Source organism: Elephas maximus, chromosome 2 (genome assembly GCF_024166365.1).
Source record: "Elephas maximus indicus isolate mEleMax1 chromosome 2, mEleMax1 primary haplotype, whole genome shotgun sequence".
Taxonomy (NCBI): domain Eukaryota; kingdom Metazoa; phylum Chordata; class Mammalia; order Proboscidea; family Elephantidae; genus Elephas; species Elephas maximus.
This window is the reverse complement of record NC_064820.1, coordinates 130378791-130399549: the sequence shown is the minus strand read 5'-3', so window position 1 is coordinate 130399549 and position 20759 is coordinate 130378791. Positions and strand designations below refer to the sequence as shown.

The 20759-nt window shown below is 40.0% G+C and overlaps 1 protein-coding gene across 2 annotated transcripts in view; it reads left to right on the top strand.

The window, feature by feature from the left end:
* The window catches only part of MEGF10 (multiple EGF like domains 10), a 179121-nt gene extending 159160 nt beyond the window's left edge, over nucleotides 1-19961 (top strand). For both annotated transcript variants that reach the window (XM_049873371.1, XM_049873381.1), the window contains exons 18-25: nucleotides 258-386; nucleotides 3241-3369; nucleotides 5715-5951; nucleotides 9233-9360; nucleotides 11030-11153; nucleotides 16158-16202; nucleotides 17177-17383; nucleotides 18681-19961. In XM_049873371.1, the coding sequence (XP_049729328.1) occupies nucleotides 258-386; nucleotides 3241-3369; nucleotides 5715-5951; nucleotides 9233-9360; nucleotides 11030-11153; nucleotides 16158-16202; nucleotides 17177-17383; nucleotides 18681-18862 (1181 nt within the window). In that variant the 3' untranslated portion in view covers nucleotides 18863-19961. The remainder of the gene's footprint in view (nucleotides 1-257; nucleotides 387-3240; nucleotides 3370-5714; nucleotides 5952-9232; nucleotides 9361-11029; nucleotides 11154-16157; nucleotides 16203-17176; nucleotides 17384-18680) is intronic.
* The last annotated feature ends 798 nt before the right edge of the window (nucleotides 19962-20759 follow it).

Sequence of the window (20759 nt, the reverse complement as noted above, 5' to 3'; positions counted from 1 at the left end):
ATACCAGGAAAGGCTAAATTGCCAGATGAGAGACTATTCTGCTTCCTGCTCATGAATTATAACCTCTTTTCAAAAGTCTTGTCTTTGGACTTCAGAAGACTTTGCGATAAGCTGAGATATGCATTATTGTCTATATTCACCCTGTACTGGCTAAAGGCTAGGCGAACTTAAGTTTAAACACAAATATGTTGGCGGCACCAGCTGTGTTTTTTCTCCTGAGGCCTCTTGACTGCTGGTTGTTCTTCCTCCTTGCACAGGATGCCCTCTGGGGTTTTATGGAAAGGACTGCGCGTTGACATGCCAGTGTCAGAACGGAGCTGATTGCGACCACATCTCTGGGCAGTGCACTTGCCGCACTGGCTTCATGGGGAAGCACTGTGAGCAGAGTGAGTACGAGCGCGTGACATCACTTACAGTTAAGTTGACTCTGACTCATGATGACCATACGTGTCAGAGTAGAACTGCGCTCTGCAGGGTTTACAATGGCTGATTTTGGGGGGAGATTAGCAGCCCTTTCTTCCAATGCACCTCTAGGTGGACTTGAACTTCCAAACTGTCTGTTAGCAGCCAAGCTCGTTAACCATTTGTACCATCCAGAGACTCCGTAACATCACTAGGTACCATTTTTCGCTAGAATCAATCTTCCTAGACACCTGAAAATATTAGGGCAGAACTTTCAGCTTTGTGTTGTTTGACATGATGGCTGGTTACTTACCAGCATCACTGACTTCCCCTGCCAGAGACTGGGCAGTTCTGGGATCCTTGTTGGAAATCTTTTCCCTCAAAATTCTTATTCTGACTAACTGGGTGGAGGTGACGTGGCTACAGGAATGAAGACAGAATTCAAGTTTTCCATTCTGTTCATTCTGGCTCTCCTATCCTCTCCTTCTTATTTTTGGAACCTGGCTACTTGGGACTTTAAAAGCACCTGTCAGCTTTCCACATGGGCAGGCGAGGAGTGCCTTAGGTGGTGCCAGGCTGGGGGTGCAGGGGGAGAAGAAGCTGGAGGCCCAGGGCCAGCAGCCCCGCTTGTGGGTGAGGAAGCAAGCCCTGTAAACATTTCTACCCTTTTGACAACCTTCTCTAGGTAGTGCTTTTACACTGTGCCCACTAACATCTTTTTATCTGATTCTTAACCTCATAAGAATATACTGCCTTAAAATTCTTTGTTGGAATAACCCATCCCTGTTTTCCATTTCCACCCACCAGCTATGCACCTGCCTCTAGGGGTCTAAGAATATTAGTCTTAACTATTTCATAGTAGTTTCTCGTGCCTTTCCACTGTGACCTTCATTCAGTAGCCAAGATGAATAAATAAGGGCTTAGAGCTGTATGGGGCTCACCCTCCTATAGTAAATTCCATAAAGGCCAGAAAAGGTGCTGGACATTTCTAGCTCAACAAAGGGCGTGCTCTTGAGAGGGATGCAGCAAAAATTGCACCATGTGGCCAGGAAAGCCTGATAACGTAGCAGGGCTTTGGCAACAAGGCGTCTATTTATCTCTGTTCACTCCACCAGCACCACACCAGCACCACTGGTCAGCCAGGTTACAGCAGCCTTATGTGTGAAACCCTGGAATATCTTTGCATCTGCTCCTGTCTAGCAAATACAACAGGAGTGACAACCAAGAATCAGCACAGACAAAGATGGCCCAATTTTAAGTTTGCACTGCTAGTTCATTTAATCATAAAACAGATACTAAGTCATACAATTGCATACGCACTCCTCCTTGTGTATATAAATACTATGTGTATGCGTATAGGAGCCCTGGTGGCACTATGGTTAAGTGTTTGACTGCTAACCAAAGGTCGGCAGTTCCAGTCCACCAGCCACTGTTTGGAAACCCTGTGGGGCAGTTCTACTCTGTCCTATAGGGTCGTTATGAGTCAGAATCGGCTCAATAGCAGTGGGTTTGGTTTTGGTTTATGTGTATAAATGTCTAAACATATGCATAGAAACCAACATAGACTCCAAACTGACTTTCACCTGAATGCCAGCCTGGTTAAGATCTTATTAAATAAAAGCCTCTTAAGTGCTTCCGTGATTACTCTGAACATCAAATTAAAACGTCTTTTTTTTCTATTTTTGGAGAATTCTCCCAATGCTCATTTGTAAACAGAAACCTTGTGTTTGACAGAAAACTCTGATAATAATAGCACATCTCCCCCTGCTGCTAGTTTTAAAAACAACATCAGTATTTCATCTTGATTTTTAGGTTTAAGTGACTATGCAGTTTGTGTTCAGTTGTTAAGAGTTCGGCTGCTAACCAAAAGGCAGAGGTTTGAACCCCCCAGCCACTCCACAGGGGAACGATGTGGCAGTCTGCTTCCGTTAAGATTAAAGCCTTGGCAAACCCTATGGGCCAGTTCTACTCTGTCTTATAGAGTCACTATGAGTCAGAATTGACTCAACGGCAATGAGACGCTATTTGTTGAAATCTGTGCCCAAACTGACTGCTATTAAGACCACATCCTAAGAGTCTCACTGTTTTAGTCTCTCAGTCTTCAACCTCCAAATCCAAATTTTGAGCCATTCTGTGGTAAGTTTAAGGATCCCTTGTGGCACAATGGTTAAGTGCTCTGTTGCTAACCAGAAGGTTGTTGGTTCAAACCCACCTAGTTGCTCCATAGGAGAAAGACTTGGTGATTGGCTTCCCTAAAGATTACAACCTAGAAAACCTTACGGGGCAGTTCTACTCTGAAAACTGACTCAGGGAACCTAATAACAACAAGAAACTTTTACCAGGAAATTAACGAAACTTGCTGCCCCTTCCCCTACTCTCAGCTCGACCAAGTCAGAATACCTTTAGGAGGATCCCTGTACCTACAGTAAAATGTACATGTTCTTAAGGAAGCACCTCTAGTGTATACTTTCAGCCTAGTCCCAGTCGACCCCACACTTTTGCCTGGAGCACTCCTCTCAAATTGCCCCTATTGATTATCCTCATCAGCTCCGTCAGTGCTCCACAGACTGCTTTCAGCTTCTTCTTTGTTACCATCAGGGAGGTGATGGTTAAGGGCTATATGATGTTGAGCAGCTCAGTCTCTGGCCCAGCACAGCCTGAGCTGTGAGTCCCACCTTGATGGAGGGAATACAGCACAACTCTGGGACATCTTGCCTGGGCAGGGAGCTGCTAGAAGGAGCCTTGCCTCTGCATGTACAGGGTCATACCATAAGAGACAGCCATGCTGCAGGTTCTCAAACCTAGGCAGCTACAGTTGCCTTTGATCTCCTTCTCCAGAGTGCCCTGCCGGAACATATGGCTACGGCTGTCGTCAGATATGTGACTGTCTGAACAACTCCACCTGTGACCACATCACCGGGACCTGCTACTGCAGCCCAGGATGGAAGGGGGCACGATGTGATCAAGGTAATGCTACTACTGAATAATAACAACTACCTCCTATTGTGTGACCACCACGTACCAGCCAGTGCTCAGCATCGTCACTTACATTATCTCACCACAATTCTGCAAGGCGTATCTGTAATTTATTCCCAAATGCGTCTTATTGTTGCTGTCCTACGGATAAAGAAAGTAAAGGTCACAGAGGCTGAGTATTTTCCCAAGGTCACATAGTCAGTATGCAAAATATGTCAAGGCCAGGTCTGTCTGATTCTAAAGCTCATGTACCTTCCATTGTGCCCAAGTTTTTTTCAGCTTTATCGAGGTGTAATTGGCATATAAAATAAAAACACGCTTAAAGTGTACAATTTGATAAATTTTGGCATATGTGCACTCCCAAGAAACCATCACTACAGTAAAGATAATGAATATATCCACCACTCTCAAAAGTTTCTTCATGGCCATCTCAGTTACCACTACCCACTAGGCCCCCAGCAATCACTGATCTGTTTTCTCTCATTGTAGATTAGTTTGCATTGTCTAGAATTGCCTATAAATGGAATCATACTGTACTCTTTTTTGACTGGCTTCGTTTACTCAGCATAATTATTTTGAGATTGAATCACATCGTTGTATGTACCAACAGATCAGTCCCTTTTATGGCTGGGTAGTATTCTATTGTATAGATATACCATAAGTTTTTTATACATTCAGCTATTGGTAGACATTTGGGTTGTTTCCAGTTTGGGGCAATTACAGATAAAGCTACTGTGAACATTAGTGAATGAGTCTTTGAATAGTCATATGCTTTTACTGTATTTTTACACAAATAACACACGCATTCTACATTTTTTTTTTTTTTTTTTTTGCCAACCGCTCAACCTCTTTGTGTATTATTTCCCTAGGCACACTATATGCATTGTATATGTGGGTATGTTATTTATGTGGGCACGTTATTTGTGGAGAATGCAGTATTTCTCTTGGGTAAATGCCTAGAAGAGGAATGACTGGGTCATAGGGTAGGTGTATGCTTAATTTTTTAAAGAAATTTGTGCCCATGGTTTTTAACTGGGGTATCATAGTCAGCTGGGAATGCTTATTGTTATGCACATGCCTGGTCCCATCTGGGCAATTCTGATTCTGGGGTGAGAAATTCTCATTCCGGAGTGGACAGAGCCTTTGAGAAAGTGCTTCTGGTGGATCTTTCAGAGAACCTCAGCTCCTAGTGCATGTGGTGCTCTTTAGTAAGTAATAAGCTGATGGACTGTAAAAGGCTTTAGAAGATTCCTACAGTGTTGTAGCTGGAATCATCTTAAACTGCAGATTGTATAGGTACTCATACTTACAGTTTTTAATTTTGTTCGTACAGTGAATTTTACATGCCCATAAATTACGTTCTACTGTCATAACAATACAGTGTTATGTTTCTTGATCACATCATTATTACCAATGTATTTTGCAATATATCTCACTACACTGGTCTTGGTGGTCTGTGCTTCAGGGAAGACTGTTTTATGAGAAGGTCTTCTAACACTTAGAATTGTAAAATCATGGGAACATATCAGCTGGGAGTAGCCTCATGGAAGTCAGTTTCCTCATTTACAGAGGATGAAACTGCAGCCCAAGAGTTTAAGGGAAAAATTCAGAATATCTGAGTCCAAAGTTACAAAAAAAATTTATTTTAGATCCCAGATTTCTTGGCTCTCAGTCCATATTTTTAGTGTCCTCACTGGATGGACCATGAGGAAGAACCATGTAAAGCTGAATTTTGAATTCTAATACCTGCTGTTATCAGGTATTATCAAGAGGAATCTTTCTGTTCTGGAAAATAACTTTGCGCAGAACAATCTCATCTGAGATAAAAGGCTTATTGAAATTAGCACAAGGAAGATCCTGTCCTTGGACTAGATTTATAATGAAGTTATACTTGTTTAAAAAGAAAATCACTTTTACTGTTAGAAATGCTAAGGAAAGAGGTAAGATTAAGTCAGGCAGCTGGAACACTTAGAATTGAGCCCTTCATAAGCTGAGTAGTGGATAGTAAATAAAGCCAAATAAAAATTAGATAAATTATTACCCAAAGTGCTTAATCTGAAATATGTGAGAAGCTTTCAAACCTTACTGTTGAATCTTTGGGTTCAGGAAAGCCTGTCTCTTTTTTGAGGCTCAGAGCAGGCTTTCTCTGGGCACAGATAAGCCCATGACATCTAAAAATAAGGAATGTTTGCATTTCCTTCCTGCTCGGTTTCCAAATTAAGATTTCATGAAGTGAAAGTATCCAGGCATTATTAGCACAGTGTGAGAATTTTGTAAATAGAGATCAGATATTTATCCTGCACGTTGTCATTCTTACCTGAGTCTCTTTTCTCTAGCTGGTGTTATCATAGTTGGAAATCTGAACAGCTTAAGCCGAACCAGTACTGCTCTCCCTGCTGATTCCTACCAGATCGGGGCCATTGCAGGCATCGTCATTCTTGTCCTAGTCGTTCTCTTCCTACTGGCATTGTTCATTATTTATAGACATAAGCAGAAGGGGAAGGAATCAAACATGCCAGCAGTTACCTACACCCCTGCTATGAGGGTCATCAATGCAGATTATACCATTTCAGGTAAGACTGCAGTTATGAGAGGTATTTTGCTCCTATAAAAGCACAGAGGATTCCATACCAGTTCTGTGAAACTGGGTGTTTGGTTGTACTATCAATTGTTTTTGTCAATTAGCCTTGGGTTTGGAAAAGCTATAAATTGTTAGAGATGTGCTTTGTATCTCAACAGTAGTAAAATCGCCATTCTGTTTGCGTATATGAAAGTTTTAAAATTGGGTTCATTACATAATTGCTTTAGACTGAGAGAATTTCAACCCAGAAGAAGCTTTGCTTTCAGCATATGTGGCTGGTGTGGAGGAGGAAGATGAGGAGCAAGGGTCATAACTTTACCAAGGTCATAGAGCAGACCAGAGACAGGGGCCAGGTCTGTCCCTGACCTTGAGTGCTTTCCACTGTGCCTTCCAGCTCTCCTGGGCCCACATGAATCATTAACTGAATGGCAAATCAGATAATGTAAGAAACAGATTTGGTATTAGCAGGAACGAAGGCTGTTCTTCAGAAATCTCTTCTGAAGAAGAACAAAGTGGGAGGCCTCACTCTACCTGATTTTAGAACCTATTATACTGCCACAGTAGTTAAAACAGCCTGGTATTGGTACAATAACAGATACATAGACCAATGGAACAGAATTGAGAAGCCAGACATAAATCCATCCACATATGAGCAGCTGATATTTGACAACAGCCCAAAGTCAGTTAAATGGGGAAGAGATAGTCTTTTTAACAAATGGTGCTGGTACAACTGGATATCCATCTGCAAAAAAATGAAACAAGACCAATACCTCACACCATGCACAAAAACTAATTCAAAATGGATCAAAGACCTAAATATAAAATCTAAAATAATAAAGATCATAGAAGAAAAAATAGGGACAACGCTAGGAGCCCTAACACATGGCATAAACAGTATACAGAACATTACTAACAATGCAGAAGAGAAACCAGATAACTGGGAGCCCCTAAAAATCAAACACCTATGCTCATCCAAAGACTTGACCAAAAAAGTGAAAAGATCACCTAGAGACTGGGAAAAAGTTTTTAGCTATGATATTTCCGATCAGCATCTGATCTCTAAAATCTACACGATACTGCAGAAACTCAACTACAAAAAGAAAAATAACCCAATTAAAAAATGGGCAAAGGATATGAACAGACACTTCACTGAAGAAGACATTCAGGTAGCTAACATAGACATGAGGAGATGCTCACGATCATTAGCCATTAGAGAAATGCAAATCAAAACTACAATAAGATTCCATCTCACACCAGCAGCACTAAACCAAAACACACAAAATAATAAATGTTGGAGAGGCTGTGGAGAGACAGGAACACTTATACACTGCTGGTAGGAATGTAAAATGGTACAACCACTTTGGAAATCGATTTGGCGCTTCCTTAACTAGAAATAGAACTACCATATGATCCAGCGATCCCACTTCTTGGAATATATCCTAGAGAAATAAGAGCCTTTATGCAAACAGATATATGCACACCCATGTTCATTGCAGCACTGTTTACAACAGCAAAAAGATGGAAGCAACCAAGGTGCCCATCAACGGATGAATGGATAAATAAATTATGGTATATTCACATAATGGGATACTACATAGCAATCAAGAACAACGATGAATTCATGAAACATCGCATAACATGGAGGAATCTGGAAGGCATTACGCTGAGTGAAATTAGTTGCAAAAGGACAAATATTGTATAAGACCACTATTATAAGAACTCGAGAAATAGTTTAAACAGAGAAGAGAATAGTCTTTGATGGTTACTAGAGGGGGGAGGGAGGAAGGGTAGGAGAGGGTTTTCACTAATAAGATAGTAGATAAGAACTATTTTAGGTGACAGGAAAGACAACACATAATACAGGACAGGTCAGCACAACTGGAATAAACCAAAAGCAAAGAAGTTTCCTGAATAAACTGAACACTTCGAAGGCCAGCGTAGCAGGGGCAGAGGTTTGGGGACCATGGTTTCAGGAGACATCTAAGCCAATCAGCATAATAAAATCTATTAAGAAAACATTCTGCATCCCGCTTTGGAGAGAGACGTCTGGGGCCTCAAATGCTAGCAAGCAGCCATCTAAGATGCATCAATTAGTCTCAACCCACCTGGAGCAAAGGAAAATGAAGAACAGGAAAGACATAACGTAATTATGAGCCCATGAGGCAGAAAGAGCCACATAAAGCAAAGACTACATTAGCCTGAGACCAGAAGAACTAGATGGTGCCCAGCTACAACCGAAGACTGCCCTGACAGGGAACACAACAGAGAACCCCTGAGGGAGCAGGAGAGCAGTGGGATGCAGACCCCAAATTCTTGTAAGAAGACCATACTTAATGGTCTGACTGAGACTAGAAGGACCCCGAAGGTCATGGTCCCCAGACCTTCTGTTAGCCCAGACAGGAATCATTCCCAAAGTCAGCTCTTCAGACAGGGATTGGACTGGACTATGGGATAGAAAATGATACTGGGGAAAAATGAGCTTCTTGGATCAAGTAGACACATGAGACTATGTTGGCATCTCCTGTCTGAAGGGGAGATGAGAGGGTAGAGGATATCAGAAGCTGGCCGAGTGAACACGAAAAGAGAGAGTGGAGGTAAGGAGTGTGCTGTCTCATTAGGGGGAGAGCAATTAGGAGTATATAACAAGGTGTTCATAAATTTTGTATGAGAGTCAGACTTATTTGTAAACTTTCACTTAAAGCACAATAAAAATTAAAAACAAAAACAAAAACTCTTGAATCTTCCTTGATGTCACAAAGAGTCTCCATAATAGTAACGGAGAATTTTCTAAGCGACATGCTTAGTCATCAGAAGTATTTAAATTGAGAAATTTGAAAATTTAAATATTTATTAGGGGGGCAATTACTGAAGAGTTTTTGGATCGTGTGTTTATAAATACAGTAATTCCAGGGGAATATGTACTCAATTTATTAATAAGGCATTTCTAGTGCAGAATTATTGTGCCAAGAACTAAGCACCTTGAAAAAAGAGGAAAGGTACAGCAGAAATAGTTTCAAAACAATGCCTTTCCAACAAGGCCCTAAACAAAGAGCAGTTGTCTATGGATACTTTCACACTTTTCCAGGAGGCAGGTAGGAAGGCAGGTACCTGCTGCTTCTAGAAGCATTGCTGAGTATGCTAGGCAGGAGGGGATTCTGTCCAGCTTGCATTATGGAAGCCATCCAACCATCTGTTCTTGTTATTTTGAGGCCCTTTTTTCCACACAGATTTAGGGGAGCCTGCCATCTTAACCTTTTCCTTCTCTTCTTGCAGAAACTCTTCCCCACAGCAATGGTGGAAATGCTAACAGCCATTACTTCACCAACCCTAGTTACCACACTCTTACCCAGTGTGCCACGTCCCCTCACGTTAACAATAGGGACAGGATGACCATTGCAAAGGTAAGGAGAAATGGCTCAAGTTGGGCAGAGGAAAGAGGAAAGAAACAAGCATTTACTGAGGGCTCCTGTTGGCAAGACGCTGTTCTAACTATTTTACACGTATTATTTAATTTATCCTTCTAAAGAATCCTATAGCAAATGTAATAAGATCTCAAGTAAACTGATAAAAAGCTGGGAGTTGGGAAGTTGAAGTCATGTCTAAACATGGCTACCCAGCCAATGGGCGAAACAGCTGACTATGAGTCAAGAACTTACTGTCTCTACCTCCTTGGGAAAAAAAATTTCTAATACAGAGAGAGGATTCAAAATAATGTCTCATAATGACATAAATATAAACATAAAGACCTATAGCAGAATCACCCTTGGGTAAAATTACCCAGTTTGTCTTTTCTGACCACCTGTCTTTTAGTGTCCCTCCCTGGCTACCTGTACTTTAGCAACAACAACAATAATATGCATTTATTTGAGTTGAGGAGCCCTGGTGGTGCAGTGGTTAAGAGCTCAGCTGCCAACCAAAAGGTTGGCAGTTAGAATCCAACAGCTGCTCCTTGGAAACTGCATGGGGCGATTCTACTCTGTCCTACAGGGTCACTATGAGTAGGAATCGACTTAATGGCAACGGGTTAGGTTTTTTTAATTTGGGTTGAACCACATGAAACTGCTATTTTTATAGGTCAAAAATTGTCAATTAGCAACAGCCTAATACAATGGTCATAGTATTTCTAAGCAGCACTTTAGAAATATAAATTAATTTATTCTTTACACAAGCCCTGTGAATTAAGAGTAATTATTATTCCCATTTTACAGATGAGGAAACTGATGGACAGAGAGGTTGGAGACCTAGACCTGTCCAGAACCCAGAGCTGCCAACTTACCCCCAGACCTTGCCTACAATATCTGGATCCCCAGACATTTCCCCCTTCCAATTGCCCCAAATAATATATCCAATCTCCATTGTCTAATTCCCATTCTCTTATGCTGCTAACCAAAGGGTTGGCAGTTCAAATCTGCCAGACGCTCCTTGGAAACTCTATGGGGCAGTTCTACTCTGGCCTAAAGGGTCGCTATGAGTCGGAATCGACCCGACGGCATTGGATTTATTAGCAGAAAACTAAGCTAATTAAATTAATTCAGCAGTAATTAAATTAATGGAGCTGAATTTTAATTAGAGTGCCTCATATTTAAATAGCACTTCACATTCTCCAGAGACTTTCATCATTCCGTTTGATGCTAATACAAATTCAGGGAGGGAGGCACAGCACATAATTTTATTCTCATGTTTATGGCTAGGAAAACTGCTTAGAGTCAACTGTGACTCATATAAGACCCTACGGTTTTTTGATAGGCAGAGCTCAGACCAAGAATTCCATTTATTTTTTCAGTTCTAAATTCCATGCATATAAATCCAAATGATGTCTACTTGGCAGAGGGTGACAAAGTGAAGTGAAAAACTTGAGGCCCTGAGGGAAATAGCTGGGGCTGGGGGGCATGTATCCTGCTGTCCTGTAAGACCCAGCAGGTCAGAAAAGGTCCCATCTGCCGCTTGGCTTAGATTCATTAAAGGACCTGTCCTTGAAATATGCTTGGATTTGCTTTTCCCCAGAACAGTAATACCGGGCTGTGCCATTCTGTATTCTCTTTAATCTATTATTGTTGATATTTTTAACAGTCAAAGAACAATCAGCTGTTTGTGAATCTTAAAAATGTGAATCCTGGGAAGAGAGGCCCTGTGGTAGACTGTACAGGGACACTTCCAGCAGACTGGAAACATGGCGGCTATCTTAATGAGCTCGGTAAGCTCTTTGGACTCTGGTCTCAAAAAAGCACCTCTCCCAGGTGACACAAAGGGTTATGCGTTGACTACTAGCTAGAAGGCTGGTAGTTCAAACCCACTCTGAGGCTCTTTAGAAGACATGCCTGGTGATCAGCTCCTGAAAGGTCACAGCCTTGAAAATGCTATGGAGCAGTTCTACTCTGTACACATGAGGTTGCCATGAGTCCAAATCAACTCAACAGCAACTAACATCCCTCAGTCACCTCAAATAGTCACAGATTTATGTCTGTGCCAAAGTCATTTATTGAAAACATACATCTCAAAAATATTAATAATAAAAATTATGCTTAACACCTATATAGGGCTTACTACTGCCCTAAGCACTTTATATATTCAATAAACATTTGTTGAGTTCCTACTATGTGCCAGTAATTGATAAAAACAAAGATGGAGCTTACTTATATTCTAGTTCTACATACATTAACTCCCTTAACTTTCACAATTACCTTCAGAGTTGTTGTCGTTAGCTGCTGTCAAGCTGACTTTGACTCGTGACAACCTTATGCACAACACAACAAAATGTTGCCCTGTCATGGAGTCATCTTCATAATCTCTAACATGTTCAAGTCCATTGTTACAGCTGTTGTGCCAGTCCATCTCACCAAGCGTCTCTCCTGCCCTCACTGGCCCTCTACTTCACTAAAAAAAAAAAAAAAAAAATTTTTTTTTTTTTTTTTCACTAAATGTGGTGTCTTTCTCTAGTGATTAATCCCTCCTGATGTAGTGTCCAAACCAAATAAGTAAAGACAATGTTCTATTGTGATGCATAAGGTTTTCCTTGGCTAGTTTTTGTAAGTAGATTGCCAGGCTTTTCTTCCAAGGCACCTCAGGGTGAACTCGAACTTTCAAACTTTGGGTCAACAGCCAAGTTTGTTAAAGATTTGCACCACCCAGGGACTCTGAAAAAGGCAAATAATGTAATATTATTATTAAAATACTTTTGATCTTGCAAACCACCTGAAAAAGGGGTATTGATCCCTGGAGCATTCTTAGAGAACTGTTGTGATATACCACTGAGTATGTGGTGCAGCTTCCAGGCATGTGTCCCTCGTTTTGGGGGAGGAGCTTAATGATATAGTGACTAACATGTTCAGTGTCTTATGCGTAACTCTCTCATACACATTTAGTCAGTTGTCAGGCAGGCCAGTTAAGTTTGAATTTCAGAGAAACAACAAGGAATTTTTTAGTATAAGTAAGTCCCAAATATTGCATGAGGCATACTTACACTAAAAATTGTTTCTCTGCAATTCAAATTTAAACTGGCCTTCCTGTATTTTTATTTGCTAGATCTGGCAACCCTACTGGGTGGACCCTCCTATCAACCTTGCTTTATAGAGGAATAAGCTGAGAAGCACAGAGAGGTTAATTCTCTTGGCCAAGATTTCATAGAAAGATAGAGGTAAAGCCAGATCTCACAGTTGGTCTTCTGACTGCTGCCCCCTCCCCTTGCTGCCTCCCTGTGAGCACTGTTTGTCACATCCCCTGAGCCACATGTACGAACAGGTTCCTGTGTGCTCTGGGATGCCCTTATGCTGTAGAAAGAGCAATGATTAAGTAGGTAAAAGGAGTAAAAAGTCTTAAACTTGTCTGTATTCTACACCAATATATAATCAATAGGATGTGTAATTCTAAACACAGTCAGATTAATTTAAATACCAGATTCATAATGTGCCTACTGGTAAAATAATTTAAGATTAAGGAAGATAAACAATTCTAACTTACATTAATAATTTAGCTCACAGAACAACATGAAATGGCATTCAGTAAAATACCAACCAGCACTAATAAGGGAAAAGTCCTCTTGTTCCACCTTAACCTACTGTAACTTGTCCTGTCACCAGAACACACAAAGTTCCTGCAATGGTCACATATAAACTTCTCTGCTTTCTGTCCCAGTGGGGCCTAAGTGACCAATTGTCGGGGACATAGACTCTTCATCAGAAATTCTGTATCTCCTTGGTTTGTCTCCATCCAAGAGTAATTCTGCATTTAACGTTCCTTTAAAGTTGTAGCACAGAAAATTAAGGTACGCAGTAGATGACTAAGTGTGTAGGCATTTTTAAATGATGGAAAACATGCTTCGATGTTGTCTGAAAGAGCTCTGAACTTGACACAAAAAGCCCTGAGATAAAATCCTTTCTGTTATATAACATTGGGACAATTACTTAACCATCTTAGAGTTGCTTTGTTCATTTGTAAGATGGGGTTAATGGTCACATTCTGGCTCATTGTGTGAATTAGATTATACCAAGTCTTTGAAAGCACCTGACCCAGGTATTGGTACATATAGCAGTTTATAAAGAAACCTGCCCGCTTCTTTGTTAAAACAGCACCCTGATCCTCCAAGGCAGCAAAGGGAGAATCTGACAGGGGTGGCTGGTCTCACAGCCCCAGCTCTTGACCCCTAATTCACCACCCACCCCATGCTCATCTTCTCTTTAGCTTTTTGGGGAGGTTAAGACCATGGTGGAGCCCTGGTTTCACAGTGGTTAAGCGTTCAGCTGCTAACCAAAAAGGCTGGCTATTCGAATCCACCTGCCGCTCCTTTGAAACCTTATGGGTAAGTTCTACTCTATCCTATAGGGTCGCTATAAGTCAGAATCAACTTGATGGCAATGGGTTTGGTTTTTTTGGGTTAAGACTGTGATGGACATATAACAAGACATTGCTACAGTTTCAAGACAACCAAAGGAATTTGGCAGAGAGTAACAAAGCTCCTCGATAAGGGTGCTCTGAGTCCATCCCCATGGGGCCCCTTTACAAAGTACGGGAGTCTTCAGAACCATCCTCACCTCTGACACTGACTGAAAGAAAGTTCAGGGGTTCCCAAGACCACCCTTGGGTTCAATAATTTGCTAGAAGTCATGGAGCCAGAGACGACTCTTAACTTTTCATGGCAATGATATGTAACAACATACCTGGAGTGTGGCCAACCAGGGAAGCGTATCTGAGCCTTAATGTCTAGAGTTCTTATTAGAGCTCAATCACATAGACACGACTGACTGCTTGTGTGACTGACCTTTAGTCTCCAGGCCCTCCATAGGTCAAGTGGATACTCCATGGCCCAAAGACCCCACCGTAAATCACATCGTTAGGCTATCCAGTGTGGTTCAAGGCCTACAGGTAAACAATGACCCTCTCATCAGGCAAGACATTCCAAGGGCTTAGAGATCATCTCCCAGGAGGAGCAAAGGGCAAAGTCCAGTCTCTTTGAGTTAAGGTTTATTCTTTACTACACACTCTTCATCCTGTTTCCCTGCATAGCCCTGAGTCCTTCCTACCAGCTGGGAGCTTGACTTCACTTTTTATAACCCAGGCCCAGGAAAGTGGGCTCAAGAGAGGAAAACACTCCATTTTCTATCCCATTGTGATTGATCCTAGGCATACCCACTCCCTTTAGTAGAACTCCCTCTTTTTCCACAAAAATGTGGCCTTACTCAGTGGCCCCATAGGACACGGCCACTAGAACTTGAGTTCAGCATCGATCTAAGAGTTGCACAGACAGTGGCAGGGCGATCATTACCTTACTGTTCTCGAATGGCAATGTTAGTCACAAGTCATTGCTTTACTCTCTGCTTTTAACGTACATCTGTGTTATTCCTTTAAAAAATAATAGAAAAAGCCTTGACAGACAAACAGAAGCTGAGGGTAGTGTTCACTTTGTGATCAAGACAATCCTGTAAGGATGGGGAGGCAGACTTTATTTTCTTCATTTTAGAGATAAGAAACTTGACACTCAGAGAGTTAAACATCTTACCCAAAGTGATATGGCTGATTAGTAATGAAATCCAAGTTCTAGAACACTTAATCCAACAGAGGTCTAATACAATCTTTGATTCCTATAGAATATTAACAATGCAATTTAGCATTTATACTTCAGGTGGTATAAAATGGACTAAGTAATATCCTATTTTGTGATTAGTGCTTGTATTTTATACAAGAGGCCTGTGACCTTATTGATTTCTGTAAGTGGTTGCATGTTCTCACTATCTACCTGTTTAATTTTTTTCCAGAAGTTAAAGAGCCAGTGTAAGCAGGGACATCCCACCAATCAATCATCAATAAATAAGGTCCAAAACACTTTAAAACAAGAAAGCCGTATATTCTGTCTATCTAGGCTCATACACAAGTACAGTTGTAGCCCCATACCTGAAAAAGTCAAATTGTTAAAATAAGAGCTGGATGAAGACCTAGTATCAGCCCATAAAGTGTTAGTCAACAGGATTTGGAAATTCTAGCCTTTAGAAGATATGCTTATAATGGAGGCGATAAATAACTGAATAGTGGTTACTGAGAAAATAATTTGAAAAATATCAGAGCCTTGAAAGATCTGCCCATACAAGTAAATTCTCAGTTCTTTTCAATGTGCAACCTTGAATCAAGCATATTGACTTATTTGTGTATCACTTTCTACCCCTTATTGATCAGCCTTTCCCAAGGTCACTGAATATGAGCAGGTGAATGGTCAGATTTTATTATATCTATACACACACACATATATAAAAATATATATATATACACATATATATATATACTATAAATAAAAATTTTTTACTCAAATAATGCACACCTTCTATGTTTATTTGCCAACTATGCCCACCAGGGTCTTTTTAAGTACACTAAACTAATTTTTTTACAACAACATGTAAAAAAATTTGTATAGCGGCACTCACAAAAATACCTTGGGTGGGACGTGGTTGGCAAACAAACATAGAAGGTGTGTGTTATTTGCATAAAAATACAGTATTTTGTGTGTGTGTGTGTATATATATGTATTTTTTTGTAAGAACAACTGACAGTATAGAGGATTTGAAAAGCAGCAGCCTTGGGTATTTGTAGCAGTGTTCCCACTGCTTTGGGATGCTGGGTACCCAAACCATCCTCCTCCATGACTTTGAAATGTTAGATGGGCTTTCTCTTGCTTTCAGTTCTCACTGGGTGTTTTTTCCTTTCTTTATCACAGGTGCTTTTGGACTTGACAGAAGTTATATGGGAAAATCGTTAAAAGGTATGGTGTTAATTTGAGGGAAAAAATCTATTTATCAAAATCACAATTTTTTAAAATTATTTTTTAACTTAGAGACTGAAATAATTTGTTAAACAAGCAAGGGTGGCAATGTAGAGAAAGTGTAGAATTGTTAGTGTGCTAAATTAGTCAAATAAACCAGTATGTTTGACTGTTAGCAAGAGAGAGGCCACAGGTGAATATTGATAGGTTTCAGGTTGCTGGAAAAGCACTCTGTTTCCCTTAGAAAGAAAGAAATGTGGCTGAAGGGAAGAGAGAACAGTTAAAAAAGGAACTAGCAGGGAAAGTCAGAAGACATTAGCCTGGTTATGTGTTAACTGAGGCCTACTCTTCAGGAGGAGTTTTAGTGATGACTTTATGTGCCCAGTCCTAAAGTTTTTGGTTAACGCTCTAGACTGCTAACTGAAAGTATGGTGGTTTGAGTCCACAAGAGGAATCTTGGAAGAAAGGCCTGGGACTCTACTTCCAAAAAATCAGCCATTGAAAACCCTATGGAGCACAGTTCTGTTCTGATACACATGATACAACCATGAGTCAGAATCGACTCCACCACAACTGGTGCTAGGATCACAGAGCCTTTCTCACCATGATAATAGAACCCTCCCAGGCACCTGGAGCTGGCGACACCTGATTTCATGGTTGAAGCCTTTAGGAATTCAGAGAATGTTAGTAAAATAGAATGGAATTAATTATATTTGAATATGATGTTAAAAATGAAATCAGAATCATGATGTTTACATTGGTACTTGAGAGAGAAGCACAAATTACTTGATTGATATTATAACAAATTCTCTCCAAGGTAACTGGAAAATATAAGTATATAATACACTTAAATATAAGTATATAATATACTTAAATTTAGATATAAGTAACTTGCCCAGATAAATTGTGGCCAACAAAAGAAATGGTGTGTCCCAGGAAACAGCATTTGATTTTCCCCCCATGTCTCTTCACAGACCTTGTAAAGAATTCAGAATATAATTCAAGTAACTGCTCCCTAAGCAGTTCTGAAAACCCATATGCCACTATTAAAGACCCACCTGTACTTATCCCCAAAAACTCAGAGTGTGGCTATGTGGAGATGAAGTCACCGGCACGGAGAGACTCCCCATATGCAGAGATCAATAACTCAACTTCAGCCAACAAGAATGTCTATGAAGTTGGTGAGTTCCCCCCACCAAACAACCTAGTACATGGCAATTTTCTCTTTGTTTTAGGGATAGTTTTAAAATATTTGGGAATGCAATATTTTCAGCTCATATAAACCTTGTTGAAAATAATGTATACAGTGATTTTTATTAATTCATTAATATTAATTAGTGTCAAATGAATTTTTCAGGGAAGATGCCATTTAGAAAAATTAAAGTAAGTTCTCCTTATCTCCCACCTGGCCATCCATCTTTTATCTTGTAACCATAGTGAACATTTTAGCACACACATGGCATAGCGTATGTATCTTGTTAACTAATATGTCAAGTTAGCCAAAACAAATGGTTCAAATGGATTAAGCAGGTGGTTCCATTTCCTGGTTAGATTCATTATATTAATATAATGTGTTTAGCAGGACTGGAACATTTTGCTTCTGAGCTTGTGTAATGTATCAGTAAGATTCTCAGATGTGAATCTGATATAAATTAGTATGAATTCAATTTAAAATTAGAGTTATTTTGATTGCCCTTTGCAAATGCAATTTGGGCTAAGTTAAAACATTTTAACTTTGTCTAGTTACCACTAGCTAGACAGTAGGGCAATATATTTTAACATCTCTGTTTGTCCCTCTTTCTCTCTCCTTCTCCATCTATCTCCAAATACTTAAGATTTTAACTTTAAAAAATTCTCTACGACTTGAAAATGAAGTGACTAATTTAATAATAATTTATACCATAGACATGTCACTGAAGGGGAATATATAAACATTTTGAAAACAATTTGTTTTTAAAGTATTAAGACAGCCTGTTACAATGAATGCCATACTAATCTAAATATATTTTTGAAAGGTCAGTGATGAGCTTCCTTTAAACCACCCCATAGGCTAACACAGTAGGATGGGAACTTGACTGAGAACATAAGATTAGAGTCCTAAAGTTGTGAACATGTTGAATGTTCCCATGAATTTAATGGCCGCAGTCTTCTCATCTGTACAGTAAGGGGTTTGGGTTAGATTATCCTAAGATGTTTTTCAGACAATGACTCAAATCCAAGGTTTCTGTATATTCCCTTAATGTCTCCAACCCTAACCGTGTGATCATTCTTTTGTTCTGAATGCCATTGGTGTGCGTTAGTGGGCCCAGCAACCACAGAGCAGCTACCACTATGTGATTACAAAAGAAGCATTTGTCTTTTAAAAATTTCCTTATGTTTTTATTAAAGTTCCTCTTCTGTGTTTGATATTTGAAAGAAATGTCATGTATTTTTTTTTTAAGTTGTCCATTGCTGATAATGTGTCCTCGGTTTTCACAGAACCTACAGTGAGTGTTGTCCAAGGAATATTCAGCAATAATGGGCATCTCACCCAGGATCCATACGACCTTCCAAAGAACAGTCACATTCCTTGCCATTATGACCTACTGCCTGCCCGAGACAGTTCATCTTCTCCCAAGCGAGAGGGCGATGGCAGCAGCAGCAGCAGCAGCAGCGAATGACACCAAAGGGCTGGGTGGCCGCTGGAAGCCTTTCCAGAACTGCACTTCGGTTATTCTCCATCCTCAAGTTCGCCACCTTATGTGAATGTTCTTTGATGTGGTAGGCAGCTGTTGGGTATGAACCAGAAAGCTCAAAGCTGAGGCTGACATTGGCTGTAGGTGCTTTCTGTACAGGTGGCCCAGAAGGAGGTCTCAGTGTGATTTCTCACTGCTGTTAGTTTTAGAACTGCACCTGTGAAGCATGACTTATTGTAAGATCCTGGCATGAGCCTTGCAGAGCTTGCAGAACTCCTTCGGCGACACGGGTTGCAGTGGACATTGGTATTATTGCTTGAAAATTAAAATTTAAATATTTTCCTTCTCATTTTCATTGTAGAGCTGTACCTAGGACTGTGCAGTTTACCATAAAGTTGACTTCATAGAAGTGGTATAAGTCACTAAGCATACAGAAGAAAAGGGGCATGTTATGAGTGTCCATATCCTTCAGTTGGACTCAGAATTGTAGGGATGATATTAACGCAGGAGGAAGCATTCTGTCAAGTGGCATAACTGGATAGACTTTGCATAAACTCTAGAAGTGCATAGCAAATTTAAATATGAAAACGTAAGTTTTTTTTTTTTTAGGATGAGAAAATGTACAATTCAAATTATTTTAGAGAGAGTGGACATATTGCAGGAGTCAATACACAGACGTGCCACCAGAGGTGATTCCTCCCCCTGTTTGAGCCTTGGCCCAGGTTAGATCTGTGACACTCTTCTAAGCCCTGTCCCCATCATAAACGTTCACGACTAGAGATCCATAACACATCGATGATTATTTCATAAACTTAGAAATGAAATCATTTTATTTTGACAGACTGGATTGCATAAGTGTGTCATGATTGATAAAGGGTGTAAGTGTTAAGTGTAAGAAGATGCTTAAGTCTTGTAAACCATTAGTAATACATACTGTAATATAGAATTAGGAGAAAGTTTTAATTGTTCCCTAGAGGTGACCGAAATATTTTTGTGCATATTCGAGAAAAGGGCACTTTCCTTCTATTAATTGTTGATTTAGAGAAACTATGCTTAAGCTGGTCTTTTGCATTGCTAATATGACATGTACGCCGTTTTTCATTAATTTGTATTTTCATTTTTAAGTTGTATATTCTATGTTTTGTAGTGTTTGGATTGTTAATGAAAAAAACTATTATATATTCACTGTTGGTTGTATTATTGGCATTCTTTTTTTTTTTTTTTGCTTGGTAAAAATGAATTGTTCTCTTTTTTTTCTTTTGGAGGGAGGAAATGAACACATATAATTCAAATCGACTAAAATTAATCATTAGTAAAATGATACAGTAACCATAGATGGATGGCTTGTGATTAAAATAGAGGAGGCTATTTAATATTGCAAAAAGAAGTTCCTTTTGATCTAGTGGGCTGCAGATCTTTAGTGAGGTAACATATCCATGATGGTTGCTGAAAAGTGACTATATAGGTTATAAGTTTCAAGGCTGCTTACAAAAAGCCATAAATATGCTTGATGTATCCCGTGTTCATTGAAACCATCAATAGAAGTTATATTTGCGATTGATCAGTGAGAAACCCTTTGGTAAAACTGGAGTAGCAGGGAGGAGGGGAGACATTATTATTGAGTGAGTACCACAGGCAGATCTTACTAAAGACATTCGTTAGGGTGATCATATAACTGATTTCCAAACTGGGATACTTTTGAAAGTAAATGGGGGCATTATTAATAATTAGGCTGCAATGGGCTGGAATCAGGGCTGTTCCAGGCAAACCAGAACAGTTGGTCATCCTGTGCATACTTACCATGCAATATACATTTCTCACTTCAAGGTGAGTGTCTCATGAAAAATGCTGACAAGCTGCAAGAAAGCCAATTTCTTTCTCT